The sequence below is a fragment of the Convolutriloba macropyga genome, chromosome 14 (assembly GCF_964194025.1).
Source record: "Convolutriloba macropyga chromosome 14, txConMacr16.3, whole genome shotgun sequence".
In the NCBI taxonomy this organism is placed as follows: Eukaryota; Metazoa; Xenacoelomorpha; order Acoela; family Convolutidae; genus Convolutriloba; species Convolutriloba macropyga.
The window spans coordinates 22368187-22391530 of record NC_134481.1 but is presented as its reverse complement, the minus strand read 5'-3'; the positions used below and the strand labels follow the sequence as shown (position 1 = coordinate 22391530).

At 31.6% G+C, this 23344-nt stretch overlaps 1 protein-coding gene across 4 annotated transcripts in view; it reads right to left on the bottom strand.

Annotated features, from left to right (window-relative positions):
- Window positions 1-232: 232 nt before the first annotated feature.
- The window catches only part of LOC142353159 (uncharacterized), a 67123-nt gene continuing 44011 nt past the window's right edge, over window positions 233-23344 (bottom strand). For all 4 annotated transcript variants that reach the window (XM_075405370.1, XM_075405371.1, XM_075405369.1 and 1 more), the window contains exon 6: window positions 233-715. In XM_075405370.1, the coding sequence (XP_075261485.1) occupies window positions 600-715 (116 nt within the window). In that variant the 3' untranslated portion in view covers window positions 233-599. The remainder of the gene's footprint in view (window positions 716-23344) is intronic.

Here is a 23344-nt window from a genome sequence, read left to right as displayed (position 1 = left end):
TCTAGTTAACCGTCATCGCAACTAGTTAGCCTAAACATTTTCTGTTTCTAATGTATTAATATATCGAGACACCTTTTGGAGAAATTATGCTCAGCCTAGAACCGGTAAGGGAAACTGACTTTGTGAGCTGTACAAAGTCTTTCATGGTCAAGAACTTTGTACCTCAGAACAATAACTTGAGAAAATCAAAGTATATTCTCTTTTCCACAATTCAAAATTAGTTAAAATGTGCTATTATTATCATGATTTACAAAAACAAGAGACGGTAACAATTTTTTTTTACCGCAAAGCGGTTGTGCTTCAATTAGCATTATATATCTATTTCAAATTTAAATGTAACGAGATTCAACTTATTTTCGATACTCTTTCAAGCTTTGTTTCTACTTCTATCACGTGGCTTCCATTGTCAAAATTGCACTATTGATTGGTTCTAGATAATAATGTGAACAAAACTCTCTGAACTCGCTAAGTTGGTTAAAAGTTCCCTTCAATTAAAAGTAGAAAAATGAAAAAAAAACTAGAGCAAGTTTTAGGCAAACTATTGGTAAATTAGTGTGAAAACTACATTAAAGTTACTTTGAAAAGGGGGCTCAGGTAAGTTAAATTTTAAAGTAATATTTGAGATTAAAGCACAAAATTATTGTGGATAAGCGAGGCAGCATGACGTCAAATTGTGCGAATTTGAATGCTAGGGGTCTCGGGCCGTGAGTCGTCTCTGAAATAAAAACAGCATTATTTCAATGCTGATTAATTTCTCAATTAACATACTGTGTCACCATCTTTCAAGCCTAATTTTGTTTAATATAACCAAAAATTGACCAGGTCACCTTCAGTTTCAACCGTTTTTTTTTCTCGAAAAATTACGATAAATTTTAAACCCACAATAAAAAAGATCACAACTGAAATATGCACGTTCCAGCTAATAATGCCAGCTAATTATTGTATTCGCTGACGTCACTTTGTGATCTTTAGTTTTCGTCGATCAATTTCGTAAGATAAAGGTTTGGTTAGGTTATGTCAAATTTTAGTTACACTACTTTTTCCATGTTGTTTATGACACAACTGTAATCCATTCAATGAGAAAGTCGGGCATTAAGAGAGAACCGCTCACAGCTGCTGAAATATATGACCTTTGAAGTAATTTCACCAGTTTCAAGCAATCTTGCTTGAAACATAAACAGGCATGTTTTAGAATGCGAGATCTCTGCAAAACCTGATTATTAATTACTTTGACAGACAGATATTAAAACTCTTGGGTGGCCGGTAGTCTCGCAGATAGACTCGGTTTGCACGGTAAAGCACTAAAGCTAACTGTCAAGGGTATTAATACCGAAGAAGTAGTTGATACTAGGGTTGTTGAAGTTACTGTGAAACCAAGAGAACAACAAGATTTCGAACCATTCACCGTCAACCCTTTCGTGAAAGAGAGTCTGAACGTCGGCTCAGATATAATTAATGTACAGGCCCTGCAAGAGACTTACCCACACTTAGCAGTCCTTGATCCCGTAACATATTCCTATAAAGACATTGAGATGATACTCGGACAAGACGTCTATCATGCCATCCGCCCGTTAGAATACTTCTCTGCCGATGAGAAGCGTTCACCCGTTGCCGTACGCTTGCCCATAGGTTGGGTCTTAAGCGGTCCGTTACCATCAAGTTCGTGTTTAACCTCAACGTGCTTTAAAGTGAATATCGAACAAGACAATGAGTTAGCAAGTCAAGTAAAGTCATGGTACGACATTGAATCATTCGGGGCAAACAAGCAGGTCGACTCAAGATCTGCAGCAGACGCAAGGGCTCACGAAATTCTTGAGAGTACCACCATACACAATGGCCTGAGATACGATGTCGGAATGCTGTGGGCAGCAGACACCATCCAGCTCCCAAATAATTACTTCTCCTCCCTTGTGCAACTAAAATCGCTCGAAAAACGTTTGGCCAAGGATGATGACCTCAGAGAGAAGTATGCTAGTACCATCAAGGAAGACCTAAATAAGGGGTATGTAATTGAGGTTCCGGACGCTCACAAGGTTGAGAGCCGGTCTGATAAAGAGTGGTACCTACCCCACCATCCGGTTTTAAACCCGAACAAACCAGGTAAGGTGCGTAGGGTGCTCAATGGAGCAGCAAAATTTCATGGCGTCTCACTGAATAAATCGTTGCTCACTGGCCCTGATCTGCTCCAAAACCTTATTTATGTACTTCTTCGCTTCCGACAACATCGATATGCCGTCTCTGCCGACATCGAGGGAATGTTTCTACAGGTTGGTGTATTACCATCAGATCAACCATCACTTCGCTTTCTGTGGCGGGAGGACCCCACAACTAACGTTGTAGTGTATCAATATACGCGCCACATATTCGGGGCTAAAGACTCGCCCACATGCGCCAACTATGCATTACAACGCACTGCGAGAGACAATGCCAAGTTTTACCCCGAAGCTGCAAAAGCCGTTCTTGAAAACTTCTACATGGACGATTACCTTGACTCAGTGGAGTCTCCCGAGAAAGCCATCAAAAGATCGAAGGAATTGGTACATCTTCTCCATCTCGGTGGGTTCAAGCTTACAAAGTTCGTAAGCAATGTACCAAATCTGGCTGACCGAATTGATGGTTCCCCTCAATCTACTGAGCCCAAGGTTATTGTTTCATGTCAGGAGGATTCATCGCATGTGCTAGGGTTAAAGTGGGATCACACTAATGACACTTTAGTTGTGAGTCGGGGTACAAGCTGCGCCATCACCAAGTCCCTCACGCAACGCTTGGTCCTAAGTCTTGTCTCGAAAGTCTTTGACCCCATTGGTCTTGTCGCACCGTTTACCGTCGGTGCGCGACTACTCTTAAAAGACATCTGGCGTGTCACAGGACAACAATGGGATGACGAGCTCCCACAGGACATGGTTCAAAGATTTTTGGTTTGGAGTGCGGACTTACCAAAGCTTGAAAACATCAAAATTCCTCGAAGTTACTTTAGCGGACCCTTTGATAATATAGAGTTGCATATGTTCGGTGACAGTTCTCAGGATATTTTTAGTGCCGTTGCATTTCTTCGAGCCCGAGTAACAACCCCTACGGGCAAGATAAAAACAGAGCTTGCGTTTGTTTTGGGGAAAGCGCGCGTGGCGCCAATGAAGGTAATGACTGTCCCAAAACTGGAATTGCAAGCAGCTCTACTTGGCGCTCGGCTGAAGAACGAAATTATTCAGGCACTTACTGTAACTGTTAACCAAGTATTCATGTGGACAGACAGCACGACCGTTCTTCAGTGGATAAACTCTAATGAAAAGCAACCAATCTTTGTTGCAAACCGCGTTTGTGAAATTTTGGAGTATACCAGCGTTGACCAATGGAACCACGTCGCAACTAAGGATAATCCAGCTGACTCTGGCACGCGTGGAATGTCCGCTGAGGTTTTGCAACTAAGCAGTTGGGTCAATGGTCCACATTTCTTATCTAACTCAAGTTTCCCTTTCGTACCGAACAAAGACGTCATTAATAACATCAAACTTGGCGTCAAACAAGCAGTCATCATAGAAGACACTGTATCTTTGACTACATCTGTCAAAAAACAGACAAATCCCGTTCCTTCATTGTTTCCGTTTGATAAGTTTAGTTCTTATCAAAAGTACTTGCGCATTGCCGCATACGTTCTCCGGCTTTTGCCGAAACATGCCGGCTACCGTAACCCCGATGGTAGCATTACTGACCCTACTGAGCTTGACGAAGCCGAGCGTCATCTACAGTACTTGGTGCAAGGAGAGTCTTTTGAAGCCGAAAGAAAAGATCTTCTTGACAATAAATCCGTTAAACGGAGTAGCCGAATTGCTCCACATTCACCGTTTATTAGTCCAAATGGGCTAATCCGTTCCTCGGGCCGCATCAAGCGGTTAGTTGAAGTTGGGTTTAACGTAAAATACCCAATCATCTTAGACGCACGTCATCCGTTTGTAAAACTGTTTCTTGAACACACGCACGTAAAGCATTTTCATCAAGGCGTTGAATACTTAAGATCAATTGTGCAGGAACATTATACAGTACTGAAACTAAGATCATCCTTGCGTTCCATCAAAGCACACTGCCTGAGATGCCGAGAATTCCAAGCTGAAACTATGCAACCAATCATGTCTGACTTACCTAAGGAGAGACTTGCTTACCAGTCTCCTCCCTTCACGAACACTGGCGTTGACTACTTTGGGCCATTCTATGTTACTGTCCGCCGAACTACTGAGAAAAGGTGGGGCTTCCTCTTCACCTGTCTCACTACGCGCGCTGTCCATGTCGAGATAGTTACATCCATGGACACCAGTTCTTGTGTTATGGGAGTTGAGCGGTTTGTGTCACGTAGGGGTACACCTGCCATGATTTGGTCGGACAACGGCACTAACTTTATTGGAGCGGAGAAAGAACTCCGAGAAAGTATTGAAAAGTGGAACGTTGTCAACATTGCAGCGGAGCTCGCTCACAAAGGTATTAAGTGGAGGTTCAATCCACCCAGCGCACCACATCAAGGTGGTATCTGGGAGAGGTTGGTACGCAGCTTCAAGCGCGTGTTGTATACTATTCTTGGCACGCGTCGCCTCACGGATGAGGTACTGCATACTACCTTTTGTCTCGTGGAGAATGCTCTCAACTCGCGTCCTTTAACACCCGTAAGCGCCGATCCGTGCGATTTGAACGCTTTAACGCCCAACCACTTTCTTTTAGGAGAATACTCTACCGGTATTCCGTCTGTTGTCGGCAATAATGAGCTTGACCACCGTAAACGCTACGCCCGTGCGCAGTCGTACGCTAATGCGATCTGGTCACGTTGGATCAGAGAGTACGTACCGACACTGAACCGACGCTCTAAGTGGCAGACGCCTGCCGAGCAACACCTTAAGACCGGTGACTTGGTTTGGATAGTTGAAGAAACCAACCCTAGGGGTTACTACCCAACCGCTCGGATTGTGGAACTCCGTTACGGCTCCGATAGCGTCGCGCGCTCCGCCGTTTTACATACGTCGACTGGTTCACTTGTCCGCCCGCTTGTAAAACTTGTACCAGTTTTCCCAACATCTTCTTCCGGGCCGGAGGATGTTACGAAGTAAATAAGTAAGCGAGATATTATTAGCCAATCAGAATCGAGTATTCAAATGTGCATATAAATCGTTCCAAATAAGATTTAAATACGTTCTAATATACGTAGAAAGTTCCGAAAAAGTTCAATTAACCTAATTTTAAGTAAATATAACCACGATATGTACCGATTGAGGTGGTTTTCGGCTTAATATTTTTAGGTTTTCTAGACAATTGCCGATTGAATACAAACTGATTTTACGTCAATAACATCAGACAAAAACCAGTAAAAGAGCATCGAAAAAACCTTGCCGTCTAAGCTTTCACTTGTTGCTATGATCACTAATACTGACACGTTGCTTACATGTTGCTTTGTACATCTTGATGCCTAAACGTAGCCTTATATATGTGGAGATATAACGTATATGAATTGAATCTTCGAAAGTGTGGTTTTACACCTTTAATACTATCATTGTTTCTCTGGCCCCTGATAACAAAAGAAAAAGAAAATTGACGAATAGTTTCGCAAAATTAAAAACTTTTAATAAAAAATATCACTGAATTTTCGACTTTTCTAATGTCGATATCCTCAATACCAATTCTGTATGTACAATCTATCCACTAAACCATCGTCAAGCCCTAAAACAGTTTCTCTGACCAAAGATCCAAAAACTTTATAAAGGACAAAAAAATTCAAACTTTGAAAAAATACTATGACTTCGGGTGTTAAAGTTTTTATTAGCATATCAAAAAGCACAGAAGAACAACTTCGAACACAAAATATTTTTCTAAATCGTGTTTTTATTTAATCGCGATCTAAGTTGCAGAAAACGTGATTTAATACCCGCCAAAAAAACTGAAAAGTTGAACTAATTTCATTTCAAAAAGTACACTTGATTTTTAAAGATGCGCACACTAAATTCTAGAATAAGGGTGTGATTAGGTGCGGGGGTTGATGGGGTGGGGTTGCCGGCAGAGGGTTAGAGGAAAGGTAGGGGGGGAGAATAGGAGAATAGGTAGGAGTTTGAGGGTGAGTTAGTCGGCGGGACGTAGTAGCTGGGGAGGACATGTAGATAGATGGGTGAGGGTTGGTGGGCGAGCGGGAGACAGACAAGCAAGGGAGGTCTATATTTGAAAAAGGTGCAGATACTGTTAGAGGCAAAAAATTTACAAACTTTCCGAAATGACTTCCGATGGTTGAATATTATCAGAAGTTCATTATTTCATTATTCATTATTTCATTCGCTTATTATCTCGCTTATTATCTATAAGCGAGCGACGGTGAAATTCCATTGTTTGAAAACAAAAGTCAACGTTCAATATCAAAAGTCCAAAGTTCAAGTCCAAATAAACTTGCTTCAGCTAAGAAATTGTTTAGAATACCAATACTTCTCTTTACCTTCGAGTCGTAAAAAGACCGAGGAGCAATACAATCAATCCAAAAATGTTTGGATTGTAAAAAGGAGAGCAACTAAATAATGGCCGTTGAGGGGATGAAGGCGGCTCTGATAAACCTTCCGAATTTGAATATTACTGGCAGCAAAAAATGCATAACCAACTAATGTCTAACGAGGTTCTATAAAGCTCTTGAAGAATTGGGTGATTTTTAGTTGGGGGGGGGGGGGGGTGTGAGTAATGTGTATATGGGTACCTCCGCAACATAGAGCCGCGATACGGTACCCATATACACATTACTCTAATTCACTTTATATATCCACTACTCTATATTCACTTCTTTTATATTTTAAATCTATCATTTCTTGTCTCACTTAGTGCAAGCCACTAGTACAGAGTTAAGCTGGTAATTAACAATTATCAGAGGGATAGTTCGGGTTCTATCCCCACTGACTCCAGTGGACGTCCCCAGATACTAGTATAAAACTAGTGAGACCGTGTAAAAAGCACGTAAAACCAACTTGCGAAAATCTGTGAAGCCACTTCGTGGATAACTTGAACAAAAAACCAGCTTAACTCTTTTATAAATTTTAACTTTTGCTATTATTTTATAAAAAATTCACTGGTAAAACCTAAATTCACCATTACTATCTCTAATACCTTTATCATCAAATGGATCAACAACTATTTTATATTGTTCTTTAGTTTCTAAATGATGTCTATTACTATCGATAGTAAAATTAGTTTCGTATTTAATTTTACCTTCATATATAGCATTAGTATAATCTTCAATTGTAATCTGTTTTTAATAGTGGCTTTAGTTATACCTTTTAACTTTTTCTCTTCTTCTCTTTTAACAGTATTGTAACAATATGCTTTAGCTTTAAGGAAACATGCTTCTATAATAGTATCATTAGGTAATTCATCCTTCATCTTACTTAACTCATTATTATGTAAAATATCTTTTATCTTATCCATTTCCTTTTCTATAGTACTATCTAATGGAAAATTTATGTTTATAAATATACTATCTGTATCTGTGTAATGATAACTACAATCTAAGTCTTTCTCAAAGTAATCATATATAGCTTTATACATGAATAGTTTCGCTTTTTCTAATATAACAAATCCCATATAATTAAACTTATCGGATTTAACATTACCTCTCGTTTTATGTACGGCTACTAAATCATCATCAAATTTTACAGACTATTTGAAACCAACATTTTCTACTAATTTAATATATCTATCTATATCATTAACTAACTCTACATCTTGTCTATTATATACATTCTCTTTTGTTTTACCATAGAAGGCATTATTCATTAACTTAAAGAATATATCCCCAAATTTATCACACTTAGCTTTAGCTTCTTTTCTTTTCTGAATATTAAACTCAATATAAAGCTTTAACCACTCACTTTTACTAAACTCTAACTTTTGCTTAATTGTAATATCTTCAAACTTCAAACCACTAGCTAAATACCAATCTAACATCTCACCATCAATTACATAATCGTTTTTATCCGTTAACTTCAACATTAACTTCTCGTTGGGTTTATATCCTTTCTTTTTATTTTCATTTTGATAGTCTGTAAACTGATTGATGTTAGCTTTTGTCTTTTCAGGAAAGAATGGATATTTCTTTGTTTTCTGTTTCAACTCATCATTATACTTTATATCAATGGTATAGATATATCCAGTATTAGAGCTAGATCTAGTATATACTGTATCTGCTAAGCCAGTTTCTGGATCTTCACATACTTTGATCTCACCAGTAGGTAAAGCTTGAACCACAGCAGAAGCATATAATGAGTTGAAGTCTAAATAATTTAAATAATTCTCTTTACCAGCATACTCAGGATCTAGATTTTAATTCATACATTTTACATGACAATCACCTAATACTGAAGCTAAACCACCTCTAATACCATGTTGTATAGTAACATAAACATTAACTGTATTTTCTTTATAATACTTAAGTCTAACATTAGTATTTTTCAACCCACACTACCAGGTTAACCCAGGAGTAGAAAATGTGTAACATGGATCTATTTCATAATATTCTAAACACATAGCTCTAAATTTCTCAAATACATCAACTGATAATAATACATCTGTTTTAAGATATAACATCATATAATCCTTTATTGTCTCACATTTTGTATCTTTCCAACAATCAATTGCTTGCTTATATTCTTTATCTGTAATACCACTTTGTTTCAACTTAGAATAGAATGCTTCCTTAGGAGGTAATGTTTTTCATGTAGTTTATCTATACTATCAAACCATTCATGTGGGAATATACCTTTACGTCTTTCTAAGCCACATTTATTTAATGTTATACATTCTTCATTACTCAATGTTTTACTTATAACATCTAAGCTAAGTGGATGGAAGAACCTAAACATATCTAATGCTTTAGCATAACCCATATCAATACTAATATAATTCTCATCAGTTTTAGTTATTACTTTTAGTCTAACTTTCATTGCTAGTTTAGTTATAAATAGAAGATTATCATAATTCGAAGAATTAAATGCATACATTGGTACAAAATTATTCTTAGCTTGGAGGTTACATTTATTGTGAGCATATCCTCTAAATTTACCATTTAGATGATCATGGTCTCTAACGATGTCATTATTCATTTCCTCATTACAATAATAACATCTACTATATAACGGAGTAATAGTCTCTTCTTTCATTGGAATATTGATTTCAAATATATCTTCAAATATTTTATTATGATAATCTACTCTTTCTACAAACCAATCAACTACTTTATCACCACAATTACATTCATACTTATCTTCTAATGTATCAGGATAGACACTTTTTATATATAAACCATAAGCAATAGGAATGTTTTTACCATCTTTTTTTATAGATTCAAAATCATAATACATAGCAAATGGTACTCTCTTTTTATAATGGAACTTGTCAAACTTTAGGTAATCATCTTTATGGAATGTTCTTCTTCCTACATGTTTCTGTGTTTTACATAATTCTAAATGTTTATTTAATGCATCTTCTGTTCTAAAGGATACACAACATTTTAGACATGGATAACATATATGTTTAGATGACTTTCTTAAAAAGAATGATACATCTTTACATAGGAAATAATGATTATCCCAGTATAATATATTACATCCTTTAGGATCATTATGATTAATTAATACAGGATTAATAGTTTTATTTTTATTTAGATTAAACACATTGAATAATGTTTTATCTTTATTTAGCTCTTGTATTTTCTCTAAGTGATAATAATCATATGGGGGTGTAACTCCTATTGGTAATTTTATCTCATTAATATATTCTGGTTTATTATAATTACTAACTCTACTGAGATTATGTGGTGCAGGATGTAGATAAGCAATTAGACAACATAGCAAACATTTATTATCAGTATTATGTATATTAAGTATATATCTAGACGTGAATGGTAACTCAGTATCACATCCACCACTTGTATAAAACCTGTGTATATACATTGTTCTTTTAACAAATCGTTGCATACTCCATCCAGATTGATTCATTTCCTGTTCCTGCATTCTTGTCTCTAGTTCCCCATTCAATAAATCCAAGTCATGTGCAGCATTATATTGCCTAGTCATTAACCTAAAGGTGAATTCGTTTTCTTCTAACTTATCATCTGTAGGTTTTGTATACTTAACTACATCAAAGGTGTTAAACTTAATATGGGGATGTATGTTATGCAATGACTCCAGTATATTCAAGAATTTAGGATCTTCATAATTACTACTAGTTATTATTATTTGATTATGCTTCAAGTTATGATCCAAGCCTAATTCATTAACTTTATCTCGCCACTTCTTATCAACAAGTTTTTTCTGATTATTATTTTCTTTATGTTCTTCTAATTCATTGTGTTCATTTTTTATTGTTATATCTAGTATTACATATATTGCAATATCCTTCAGTTTTGTTCTTATCTATATCCTTATCCTTATCATTATCCTTTCCCTCTACATTATCTAGATGCATCTTTGTTTTTAAATGTTGGTCAACACTATATTGACTCAGACTTGTCTTACATATTACACAATCAAACTTACTCCCATTCTTTACTATTTCCCCAGTAACCAACCTTACATTGTTTCTATGTTTTAATGTTGTAACATGTTTATTATAAGCAGTATTATTATCAAGATACATATCACAACTATCACAAAACTTTATTCCTTCTTCAGGATTGGTGTAACCACTTCGTGTATACTGCTCATCTAACTTTTGTTCTATATCTTTATTAGTAATTTTTTCCCTCATCCTTAGCTTCCTCAATAATTTTATTTCTATTATATAGTCGTGCATTTTTTTTATGTTTAAGTGATTGAATGTGTCTGTTATAATTCCTTCGAGTCATCTCTTCATCACATTTTTCACATCTAATCCTATTTGTTTTAGTCTTTTGGACATAAACAAAATCATCAGATGAGTCTGAGTCTAAATCTGAATCTTTACATTGATCTAAGTCATTAGATTGATCAGTGAAACTGCTTCGCAGATCTAAGTCTTTAGATTGATCAGTGTAACCACTTCGTGTATCTGAATCTTGAAAGTATTTTGCTTCTGCCTTTCGCATTGACTCACGCATAACTTCTTCTCTTTGTTTTAATTTTGCATCCTGTTTATCATATGACTCCTTTATTTCTTCATTTACACGATTAAACCTTCTGATTGATTCTAGAGACTTTTCTAATTCTACCTTTTGTCTTTCCCTATCTACTGGTTTGATTTCTTCCCTTGGTTTGTTTTTGTTTTTTAACATTTGAACCGCCATACTAGAAGCACTAGATTGAGCTTGTCCATGAGATTGGACTTGTCCACTTCCAAATTGGACTTGACCTCTTCCAGTTAGAATATTCCCGTTGTTTTCCTGCACATTCATTCTTATATGCCAAATTTTGAAATAACATTATTCATATACCTTTTCAATACTATAAAAATGATTAGTACCAAATGCGATAAATGTAAAAATAAAGCTTGGTGTTGGAGTTGTGATGAATGCCAAAGTAAACCTTTATCATGTTTTGTATGTGATGAAATTATAACATATAGAGAAAGACATAATCATATGAGTAAGCATTATAATGATCCAGACCAATATCTAACATGTCATAAGTGTAAAGTAAATAAATATATCTCTCACTATAGATTCAAACATTATACCTGTAAGATGTGCTTATATCTAAATAGATATAGATTTGGTCACACTAAAGAAAGTTTTGAAGAACATGTAAAGAAATATAATATCAAAGTTTAATCCTAATAAAATGTTACTTGCGTTCCCGTTATTTATTATATTGGTATTTATTATTATAATTGTTTATTGGAATTATGATAAATATTCTGATTTGAGGAAGAGATTCAAAGGATATAGAACTAATGTACCAGAACCATTTGAAATTAAAAAACATAACTTTATTTTTTATGGTCCATCTAATTCCTGTATAACAAATTTTATAAAAAATTATTGTGGTTTGTATGAGACTGTTAATGTATTCTGTATTGATGGTAGTGAGTGGGCAGGATATAATGTATATGGCATTGATGATTTAAAATTATTAGATAATTTAGATAGTTTTGCTAATAGTCTTATTATATTTGATGATATGGGAGAAAACATTAGATTACCAGCTATAGACTCATTGTATTCTAAAAGTAGACATCACAATTTTAATATAATATGTGCAGGTCATACTGTAACAGATATAAATACAAAAGCAAGAGATAATACCCAGCTATATATATTACTTTAAATAGTTCACAACAATTCTTTGAAAGAGTACAAGAGAAGTTTAAAATAGATTCTAATCTATATAGATTTAAACATAATAACTATGGTTTAAAAAATTATAATACTATTAGTGACTATTATATTGTATTAGATAACGATTAAAATTTTGTATATGATTCTAAAATAGGTGATCTTGATATTGAGAAGTATGTTGATAATACAGAGTTTAAGGAAAAGGAATATAATATACTAAGTACTTATTTAACAAAAAGAATGATAGAACCAACACATATTAAACCAAAAGAGTTAATGTTCTATTTTGAAGAATATTTAGAATTTAAGGGAATACATAAATCAATTAATTTATATAAAATATATACAAATATAAAAAATGTACTTAGTGAGATACATAGTGGCTATTATGCTATAGCAGGCATAGTTACTATGGTAGGATTTGGTTATTTTTACTTTCAAAAACATAGTAATAATAATGATAATAATTTTAATGGTAAAGATATAATGCATATAGATAAAGCAAAAATTAAATTAAAAAATGGTAAGAATATGACAATAGGTTATGGTTTGATTGATAAAAGCAATTATGATCTCAATCATCCATTCAATATAGTATGTGTGTTAGCTAGTTGCCTTGTAAGTATTTATGCAACTCATAATCATATTAATTTTATATCTAAAAATGAGAGTAATATGTAGAAAATGTAATAATGAAATTGATACTAGTAGTGGTTATCCAGAACATGAACTAATGAAGCATTATAAAAATTTTCATGAAAATTTAATGGTGAGATGCACGATATGTATGCAAAGAATGTATAGTGGTTATCATTTTCATGATAAACGTAAAGATAATCGTACAGGTTTTACAACACCAGTACATAGTTATATTGACTATACCGATATTATTAATAGTAATAATAATATTGATAATAATAAAGATGATAAAAATTATGATTTAAACAATGTTTTAAATGAATTGAAAGATAATATTAAAGAAGATTTGAAAGAATATGTTAGGACCGATTTAAAACAAGAGATCATTAATGAATTAAAACTAGAGATTAAAATGAAATAAAAAAAGAAGTTAAAAATGAAATAGAAGGAGGTGCTATAAATAATTTAAAGACTGATGTGAATATTAAGAATCCATCTAAGCAAATTAAATCAACTATGACTTGTTGTTTTTGCAAAATTGTAAAGAATAGAGATTGTTTTTATAAGACTGGAGGTTTATGTAAAGAGTGTTCCTCTGAAAAGGTTCAATGTCAACTGTGTAACATTTTTCTAAATAGGTCTTCCCTTAAAAAACATATGAAGAGACCACATATAATTTAGAAAGATAATTTTTAATGAAAAATTAATTATAAGCCATATATTTATGAGATAATTCTCCCATTATACCTTTTACTTTGTTAATTGCAAAATAAAAAGAGTGAAAAAGAGTGAAATTACAAAATTACACAGAATAAAACAGAATAACAAGGATAACTAGAATTATGGATCAAATTAGAATCTTAGTAATTCTGCACTCGTGCAGAATTACTAAGATTCTAATTTAATCCATAATTCTAGTTATTCTTGTTATTCTGTGTTATTCTGTTTAATTTTGTAATTTCACTCTTTTTCACTCTTTTTATTTTGTAATTAACAAAGTAAAAGGTATAATGGGAAAATTATCTCAAAAATATATGGCTTATAATTAATTTTTCATTAAAAATTATCTTTCTAAATTATATGTGGTCTCTTCATATGTTTTTTAAGGGAAGACCTATTAAGAAAAATGTTACACAATTGACATTGAACCTTTTCAGAGGAACACTCTTTACATAAACCTCCAGTCTTATAAAAACAATCTCTATTCTTTACAATTTTGCAAAAACAACAAGTCATAGTTGATTTAATTTGCTTAGATGGATTCTTAATATTCACATCAGTCTTTAAATTATTTATAGCACCTCCTTCTATTTCATTTTTAACTTCTTTTTTTATTTCATTTTTAATCTCTAGTTTTAATTCATTAATGATCTCTTGTTTTAAATCGGTCCTAACATATTCTTTTAAATCTTCTTTAATATTATCTTTCAATTCATTTAAAACATTATTTAAATCATAATTTTTATCATCTTTATTATTATCAATATTATTATTACTATTAATAATATCGGTATAGTCAATATAACTATGTACTGATGTTGTAAAACTTGTACGATTATCTTTACATTTATCATGAAAATGATAACCACTATACATTCTTTGCACACATATTGTGCATCTCACCATTAAATTTTCATGAAAATGATTATAATGCTTCATTAGTTCATGTTCTGGATAACCACTACTAGTATCAATTTCATTATTACATTCTCTACATATTACTCTCATTTTTAGATATAGAATTAATATGATTATGAGTTGCATAAATAATTACAAGGCAACTAGCTAACACACATACTATATTGAATGGATGATTGAGATCATAATTGCTTTTATCAATCAAACCATAACCTATTGTCATATTCTTACCATTTTTTAATTTAATTTTTGCTTTATCTATATTCATTATATCTATACCATTAAAATTATTATCATTGTTTTTACCATGTTTTTGAAAGTAAGAATAAACAAATCCTACCATGGTAACTATGCCTGCTATAGCATAATAGCCACTATGTATCTCACTAAGTACATTTTTTATTTTTTTATATATTTTATACAAATTAATTGATTTATGTATTCCCTTAAATTCTTAATATTCTTCAAAATAGAACATTAACTCTTTTGGTTTAAAATGTGTTGGTTCTATCATTCTATCTGTTAAATTACTACTTAGTATAATATATTCCTTTTCCTTAAACTCTAATCAACACACTTCTCAACATCAAGATCACCTATCCTAGAATCATATACAACATTTTTATCTTTATCTATTACAATATAATAGTCATTAATAGTATTAAAATTTATTACACCATAGTTACAATGTTTAAATCTATATAGATTAGAATCAATTTTAAACTTCTCTTGTACTCTTTCAAAGAATTGTTGTGAACTATTTAATGTAATATATATAGCTGGGGTATTATCTCTTGCTTTTGTATTTAAATTTGTTACAGTATGACCTACACATATTATATTAAAATTGTGATGTCTACTTTTAGAATACAATGAGTCTATAGCTGGTAATCTAATGTTTTCTCCCATATCATCAAATATAATAAGACTATTAGCAAAACTATCTAAATTATCTAATAATTTTAAATCATCAATGCCATATACATTATATCCTTTCCACTCACTTCCATCAATACAGAATACATTAACAGTCTCATACAAACCACAATAATCTTTTATAAAAGCTGTTTTACCAGAATTAGATGGACCATAAATAATAAAGTATTGTTTTTTAATTTCAAATGGTTCTGGTACAATAATTCTATATCCTTTGAATCTCTTCCTCAAATCAGAATATTTATCATAATTCCAATAAACAATTATAATAATAAATACCAGTACAATAAAGAACGGGAACGCAAGTAACATTTTAATAGGATTAAACTTTGATATTATATTGTTTTACATGTTCTTCAAATCTTTCTTTAGTGTGACCAAATCTATATCTATTTAGATAAAAGCACATCCTACAAGTATAATGTTTGAATCTATAGTGAGAGATATGTTTATTTACTCTACACTTATGACATGTTAGATATTGGTCTGGATCATTATAATGCTTACTCATATGATTATGTCTTTCTCTATATGTTATAATTTCATCACATACAAAACATGATAAAGGTTTACTTTGGCATTCATCACAACTCGAACACCAAGCTTTATTTTTACATTTATCGCATTTGGTACTAATCATTTTTTTAGTATTGAAAAGGTATATAAATAAAATTGTTTCAAAATTTGGCATATAAAAATGAATGTGCAGGAAAACAACGGGAACATTCTAACTGGAAGAGGTCAAGTCCAATTTGGGAGTGGACAAGTCCAATCTCATGGACAAGCTCAATCTAGTGCTTCTAGTATGGCGGTCCAAATGTTAAAAAATAAAAACAAACCAAGGGAAGAAATCAAACCTGTAGATAAGGAAAGACAAAAGGTAGAATTAGAAAAATCTCTAGAATCAATCAGAAGGTTTAATCGTGTAAATGAAGAAATAAAGGAGTCATATGATAAACAGGATGCAAAATTAAAACAAAAAGAAGATGATATGCATGAGTCAATGCGAAAGGCAGAAGCAAATTACTTTCCAGATTTAGATCCACGAAGTGGTTACACCGATCAATCTAAAGACTTAGATCTGCGAAGCAGTTTCATTGATCAATCTAATGACTTAGATCAATCTAAAGATTCAAATTTAGACTCAGACTCATCTGATGATTTTGTCTATGTCCAAAAGCCTAAAACAAATAGGATTAGACGTGAAGAATGTGATAAAGAGATGACTCGAAAGAATTGTAACAGACACTTTCAATCACTTAAACATAAAAAGAATGAGCGAATGTATAATAGAAATAAAATTATTGAGGAAGCTAAGGATGAGGGAATAAAAGTTACTAATAAAGATATAGAACAAAAGTTAGATGAGCAGTATACACGAAGTGGTTACACCAATCCTGAAGAAGGAATAAAGTTTTGTGATAGTTGTGGTATGTATCCTGATAATAATACTGCTTATAATAAACATGTTACAACATTAAAACATAGAAACAATGGAAGATTGGTTACTGGGGAAATAGTAAAGAATGGGAGTAAGTTTGATTGTGTAATTTGTAAGACAAGTCTGAGTCAATATAGTGTTGACCAACATTTAAAAACAAAGATGCATCTAGATAGTGTAGAGGGAAAGGATAAGATTAAGGATAAGGATATGGATAAGAATATAACTGAAGGATATTGCAATATATGTAATACTAGACATAACAATAAAAATGAACACAATGAATCAGAAGAACATAAAGAAAATAATAATCAGAAAAAACTTGTTGATAAGAAGTGGCGAGATAAAGTTAATGAATTAGGCTTGGATCATAACATGAAGCAAAATCAAATAATAATAACTAGTAGTAAATATGAAGATCCTAAATTCTTGATTATACTGGAGTCATTGCATAACATACATCCCCATATTAAGTTTAACACCTTTGATGTAGTTAAGTATTCAAAACCTACAGATGATAAGTTAGAAGAAAACGAATTCATCTTTAGGTTAATGACTAGGCAAAATAATGGTGCACATGACTTGGATTTATTGAATGGGGAACTAGAGACAAGAATGCAGGAACAGGAAATGAATCAATCTGGATGGAGTATGCAACGATTTGTTAAAAGAACAATGTATATACATAGGTTTTATCCAAGTGGTGGATGTGATACTGAGTTACCATTCACGTCTAGATATATACTTAATATACATAATACTGATAATAATTGTTTGCTATGGTGTCTAATTGCTTATCTACATCCTGCACCACATAATCCCAGTAGAGTTAGTAATTATAATAAACCAGAATATATTAATGAGATAAAATTACCAATAGGAGCTACACCCCCATAAGATTATTATCACTTAAAGAAAATACAAGAGCTAAATAAAGATAAAATAATATTCAATGTTTTTAATCTAAACAAAAATAAAACTATTAATCCTGTATTAATTAATCATAATGATCCTAAAGCATGTAATATATTATACTGGGATAATCATTACTTCCTATGTAAAGATGTATCATTCTTATTAAGAAAATCATCTAAATATATAAGTTATCCATGTCTAAAATGTTGTGTATCCTTTAGAACAGAAGATGCATTAAATAAACATTTAGAATTATGTAAAACACAGAAACATGTAGGAAGAAGAACATTCCATAAAGATGGTTACCTAAAGTTTGATAATTTCCATTATAAAAACAGAGTACCATTTGCTATGTATTATGATTTTGAATGTATAATAAAAGATAATAAACACATTCCTATTGCTTGTGGTTTATATATAAAAAGTGTCTATCCTGATATATTAGAAGATAAGTATGAATGTAATTGTGGTGATAAAGTAGTTGATTGGTTTGTAGAAAGAGCAGATTATCATAATAACTTATTTAAAGATATATTTAAAATCAATATTCCAATGAAAGAAGAGACTATTACTCCGTTATATAGTAGATGTTATTATTGTAATGAGGAAATGAATAATGACATCGTTAGAGATCATGATCATCTAAATGGTAAATTTAGAGGATATGCTCACAATAAATGTAACCTCCAAGCTAAGAATTATTTTGTACCAATGCATGCATTTAATTCTTCTAATTATGATAATCATCTATTTATAACTGAACTAGCAAAGAAAGTTAGACTGAAATTATTAACTAAAACTGATGAGAATTATATTAGTTTTGATATGGGTTATGCTAAAGCATTAGATATGTTTAGGTTCTTCCATCCACTTAGCTTAGATGCTATAAGTAAAACATTGAGTAATGAAGAATGTATAACACTAAATAAATGTGGCTTAGAAAGACGTAAAGGTATATTCCCATATGAATGGTTTGATCGTATAGATAAACTACAATAAAAAACATTACCACCTAAGGAAGCATTCTATTCTAAGTTGAAACAAAGTGGTATTACAGATAAAGAATATAAGCAAGCAATTGATTGTTGGAAAGATACTAAATATGAGACAATAAAGGATTATATGATGTTATATCTTAAAACAGATGTATTATTATCAGTTGATGTATTTGAGAAATTTAGAGCTATGTGTTTAGAATATTATGAAATAGATCCATGTTACACATATTCTACTCCTGGGTTAACCTGGTAGTGTGGGTTGAAATATATTAATGTTAGACTTAAGTATTATAAAGAAAATACAGTTAACATTTATATTACAATACAACATGGTATTAGAGGTGGTTTAGCTTCAGTATTAGGTGATTGTCATGTAAAATTAATAAATAAAAAAATAGATCCTGAGTATGCTGGTAAAAAGAATTATTTAAAGTATTTAGGTTTCAACTCATTATATGCTTCTGCTGTGGTTCAAAGCTTTACCTACTGGTGAGATCAAAGTATGTGAAGATCCAGAAACTGGCTTAGCAGATACAGTATATACTAGATCTAGCTCTAATACTGGATATATCTATACCATTGATATAAAGTATAATGATGAGTTGAAACAGAAAACAAAGAAATATCCGTTCTTACCTGAAAAGACAAAAGCTAACATTAATCAGTTTACAGACTATCAAAATAAAAATAAAAAGAAAGGATATAAACCCAACGAGAAGTTAATGTTGAAGTTAACGGATAAAAACGATTATGTAATTGATGGTGAGATGTTAGATTGGTATTTAGCTAGTGGTTTGAAGTTTGAAGATATTACAATTAAGCAAAAGTTAGAGTTTAGTAAAAGTGAGTGGTTAAAGCCTTATATTGAGTTTAATATTCAGAAAAGAAAAGAAGCTAAAGCTAAGTGTGATAAATTTGGGGATGTATTCTTTCAGTTAATGAATAATGCCTTCTATGGTAAAACAAAAGAGAATGTATATAATAGACAAGATGTAGAATTAGTTAATGATGTAGATAGATATATTAAATTAGTAGAAAATATTGGTTTCAAATATTCTGTAGAGTTTGATGATGATTAAGTAGCCGTACATAAAACGAGAGGTAATGTTAAATTAGATAAGTTTAATTATATTGGATTTGTTATATTAGAAAAAGCTAAACTATTCATGTATAAAGCTATATATGATTACTTTGAGAAAGACTTAGATTGTAGTTATCATTACACAGATACAGATAGTAAATTTATAAATATAAATATTCCATTAGATAGTACTAAAGAAAAGGAAATGGATAAGATAAAAGATATTTTACATAATAATGAGTTAAGTAAGATGAAGGATGAATTACCTAATGATATTACTATAGAAGCATGTTTCCTTAAAGCTAAAGCATATTGTTACAATACTGTTAAAAGAGAAGAGGAGAAAAAGTTAAAAGTTATAACTAAAGCCACTATTAAAAAACAGATTACAATTGAAGATTATACTCAGGCTATATATGAACGTAAAACTAAATACGTAACTAATTTTACTATTGATAGTAATAGACATCATTTAGAAACTAAAGAACAATATAAAATAGCTATTGATCCATTTGATGATAAAGGTATTAGAGATAGTAATGGTGAATTTAGGTTTTACCAGTGAATTTTTATAAAAAATAATAGCAAAAGTTAAAATTTATAAAAGAGTTAAGCTGCTTTTTTATTCAAATTATCCACGAAGTGGCTTCACAGATTTTCGCAAATTGGTTTTGCGTGCTATTTACACGGTCTCACTAGTTTTATACTAGTATCTGGGGACGTCCACTGGAGTCAGTGGGGATAGAACCCGAACTATCCGTCTGATAATTGTTAATTACCAGCTTAACTCTGTACTAGTGGCTTGTACTAAGTGAGACAAGAAATGATAGATTTAAAATAAAAAAGAAGTGAATATAGAGTAGTGGATATATAAAGTGAATTAGAGTTATGTGTATATGGGTTCCGTATCGCGGCTCTATGTTGCGGAGGTACCCATATACACATTACTCTAATTCACTTTATATATCCACTACTCTATATTTACTTCTTTTATATTTTAAATCTATCATTTCTTGTCTCACTTATTGCAAGCCACTAGTACAGAGTTAAGATGGTAATTAACAATTATCAGACGGATAGTTCGGGTTCTATCCCCACTGACTCTAGTGGACGTCCCCAGATACTAGTCTAAAACTAGTGAGACCGTGTAAAAAGCACGTAAAACCAACTTGCGAGAATCTTTGAAGCCACTTCGTGGATAACTTGAATAAAAAACCAGCTTAACTCTTTTATAAATTTTAACGTTTGCTATTACTTTATAAAAATTCACTGGTAAAACCTAAATTCACCATTACTATCTCTAATACCTTTATCATCAAATGGATCAATAGCTATTTTATATTGTTCTTTAGTTTCTAAATGATGTCTATTACTATCAATAGTAAAATTAGTTACGTATTTAGTTTAACCTTCATATATAGCATTAGTATAATCTTCAATTGTAATCTGTTTTTTAATATTGGCTTTAGTTATACCTTTTAACTTTTTCTCTTCTTCTCTTTTAACAGTATTGTAACAATATGCTTTAGCTTTAAGGAAACATGCTTCTATAATAGTATAATTAGGTAATTCATCCTTCATCTTACTTAACTCATTATTATGTAAAATATCTTTTATCTTATCCATTTCCTTTTCTATAGTACTATCTAATGGAATATTTATGTTTATAAATATACTATCTGTATCTGTGTAATGATAACTAAAATCTAAGTCTTTCTCAAAGTAATCATATATAGCTTTATACATGAATAGTTTCGCTTTTTCTAATATAACAAATCCAATATAATTGAACTTATCGGATTTAACATTACCTCTCGTTTTATGTACGGCTACTTAATCATCATCAAACTCTACAGAATATTTGAAACCAATATTTACTACTAATTTAATATATCTATCTACATCATTAACTAACTCTACATCTTGTCTATTATATATATTCTCCATTGTTTTTCCATAGAAGGCATTATTCATTAACTTAAAGAATACATCCCCAAATTTATCACACTTAGCTTTAGCTTCTTTTCTTTTCTGAATATTAAACTCAATATAAGGCTTTAACCACTCACTTTTACTATACTCTAACTTTTGCCTAATTGTAATATCTTTCAACTTCAAACCACTAGCTAAATACCAATCTAACATCTCACCATCAATTTTATAATCGTTTTTATCCGTTAACTTCAACATTAACTTCTCATTGGGTTTATATCCTTTCTTTTTTTTCATTTTGATAGTCTGTAAACTGATTAATGTTAGCTTTTGTCTTTTCAGGAAAGAATGGATATTTCTTTGTTTTCTGTTTCAACTCATCATTATATTTTATATCAATGGTATAGATATATCCAGTATTAGAGCTAGATCTAGTATATACTGTATCTGCCAAGCCAGTTTCTGGATCTTCACATACTTTGATCTCACCAGTAGGTAAAGCTTGAACCACAGCAGAAGCATATAATGTGTTGAAGTCTAAATACTTTAAATAATTCTCTTTACCAGCATACTCAGGATCTATATTTTTATTCATACATTTTACATGACAATCACCTAATACTGAAGTTAAACCACCTCTAATACCATGTTGTATTGTATCATAAATATTAACTGTATTTTCTTTATATTACTTAAGTCTAACATTAGTATATTTCAACCCACACAACCAGGTTAACCCAGGAGTAGAATATGTGTAACATGGATCTATTTCATAATATTCTAAACACATAGCTCTAAATTTCTCAAATACATCAACTGATAATAATACATCTGTTTTAAGATATAACATCATATAATCCTTTATTGTCTCATATTTAGTATCTTTCCAACAATCAATTGCTTGCTTATATTCTTTATCTGTAATAACACTTTGTTTCAACTTAGAATAGAATGCTTCCTTAGGTGGTTACGTTTTTTCATGTAGTTTATCTATACTATCAAACCATTCATATGGGAATATACCTTTACGTCTTTCTCAGCCACATTTATTTAATGTTATACATTCTTCATTACTCAATGTTTTACTTATAGCATCTAAGCTAAGTGGATGGAAGAACCTAAACATATCTAATGCTTTAGCATAACCCATATCAATACTAATATAATTCTCATCAGTTTTAGTTAATACTTTTAGTCTAACTTCTTTGCTAGTTTAGTTATAAATAGATAATTATCATAATTAGAAGTATTAAATGCATACATTGGTACAATAGTATTCTTAGCTTGGAGGTTACATTTATTGTGAGCATATCCTATAAATTGACCATTTAGATGATCATGATCTCTAACGATGTCATTATTCATTTCCTCATTACCATAATAACATCTACTATATAACGGAGTAATAGTCTCTTCTTTCATTGGAATATTGATTCCAAATATATCATTAAATAATTTATTATGATAATCTACTCTTTCTACAAACCAATCAACTACTTTATCACCACAAT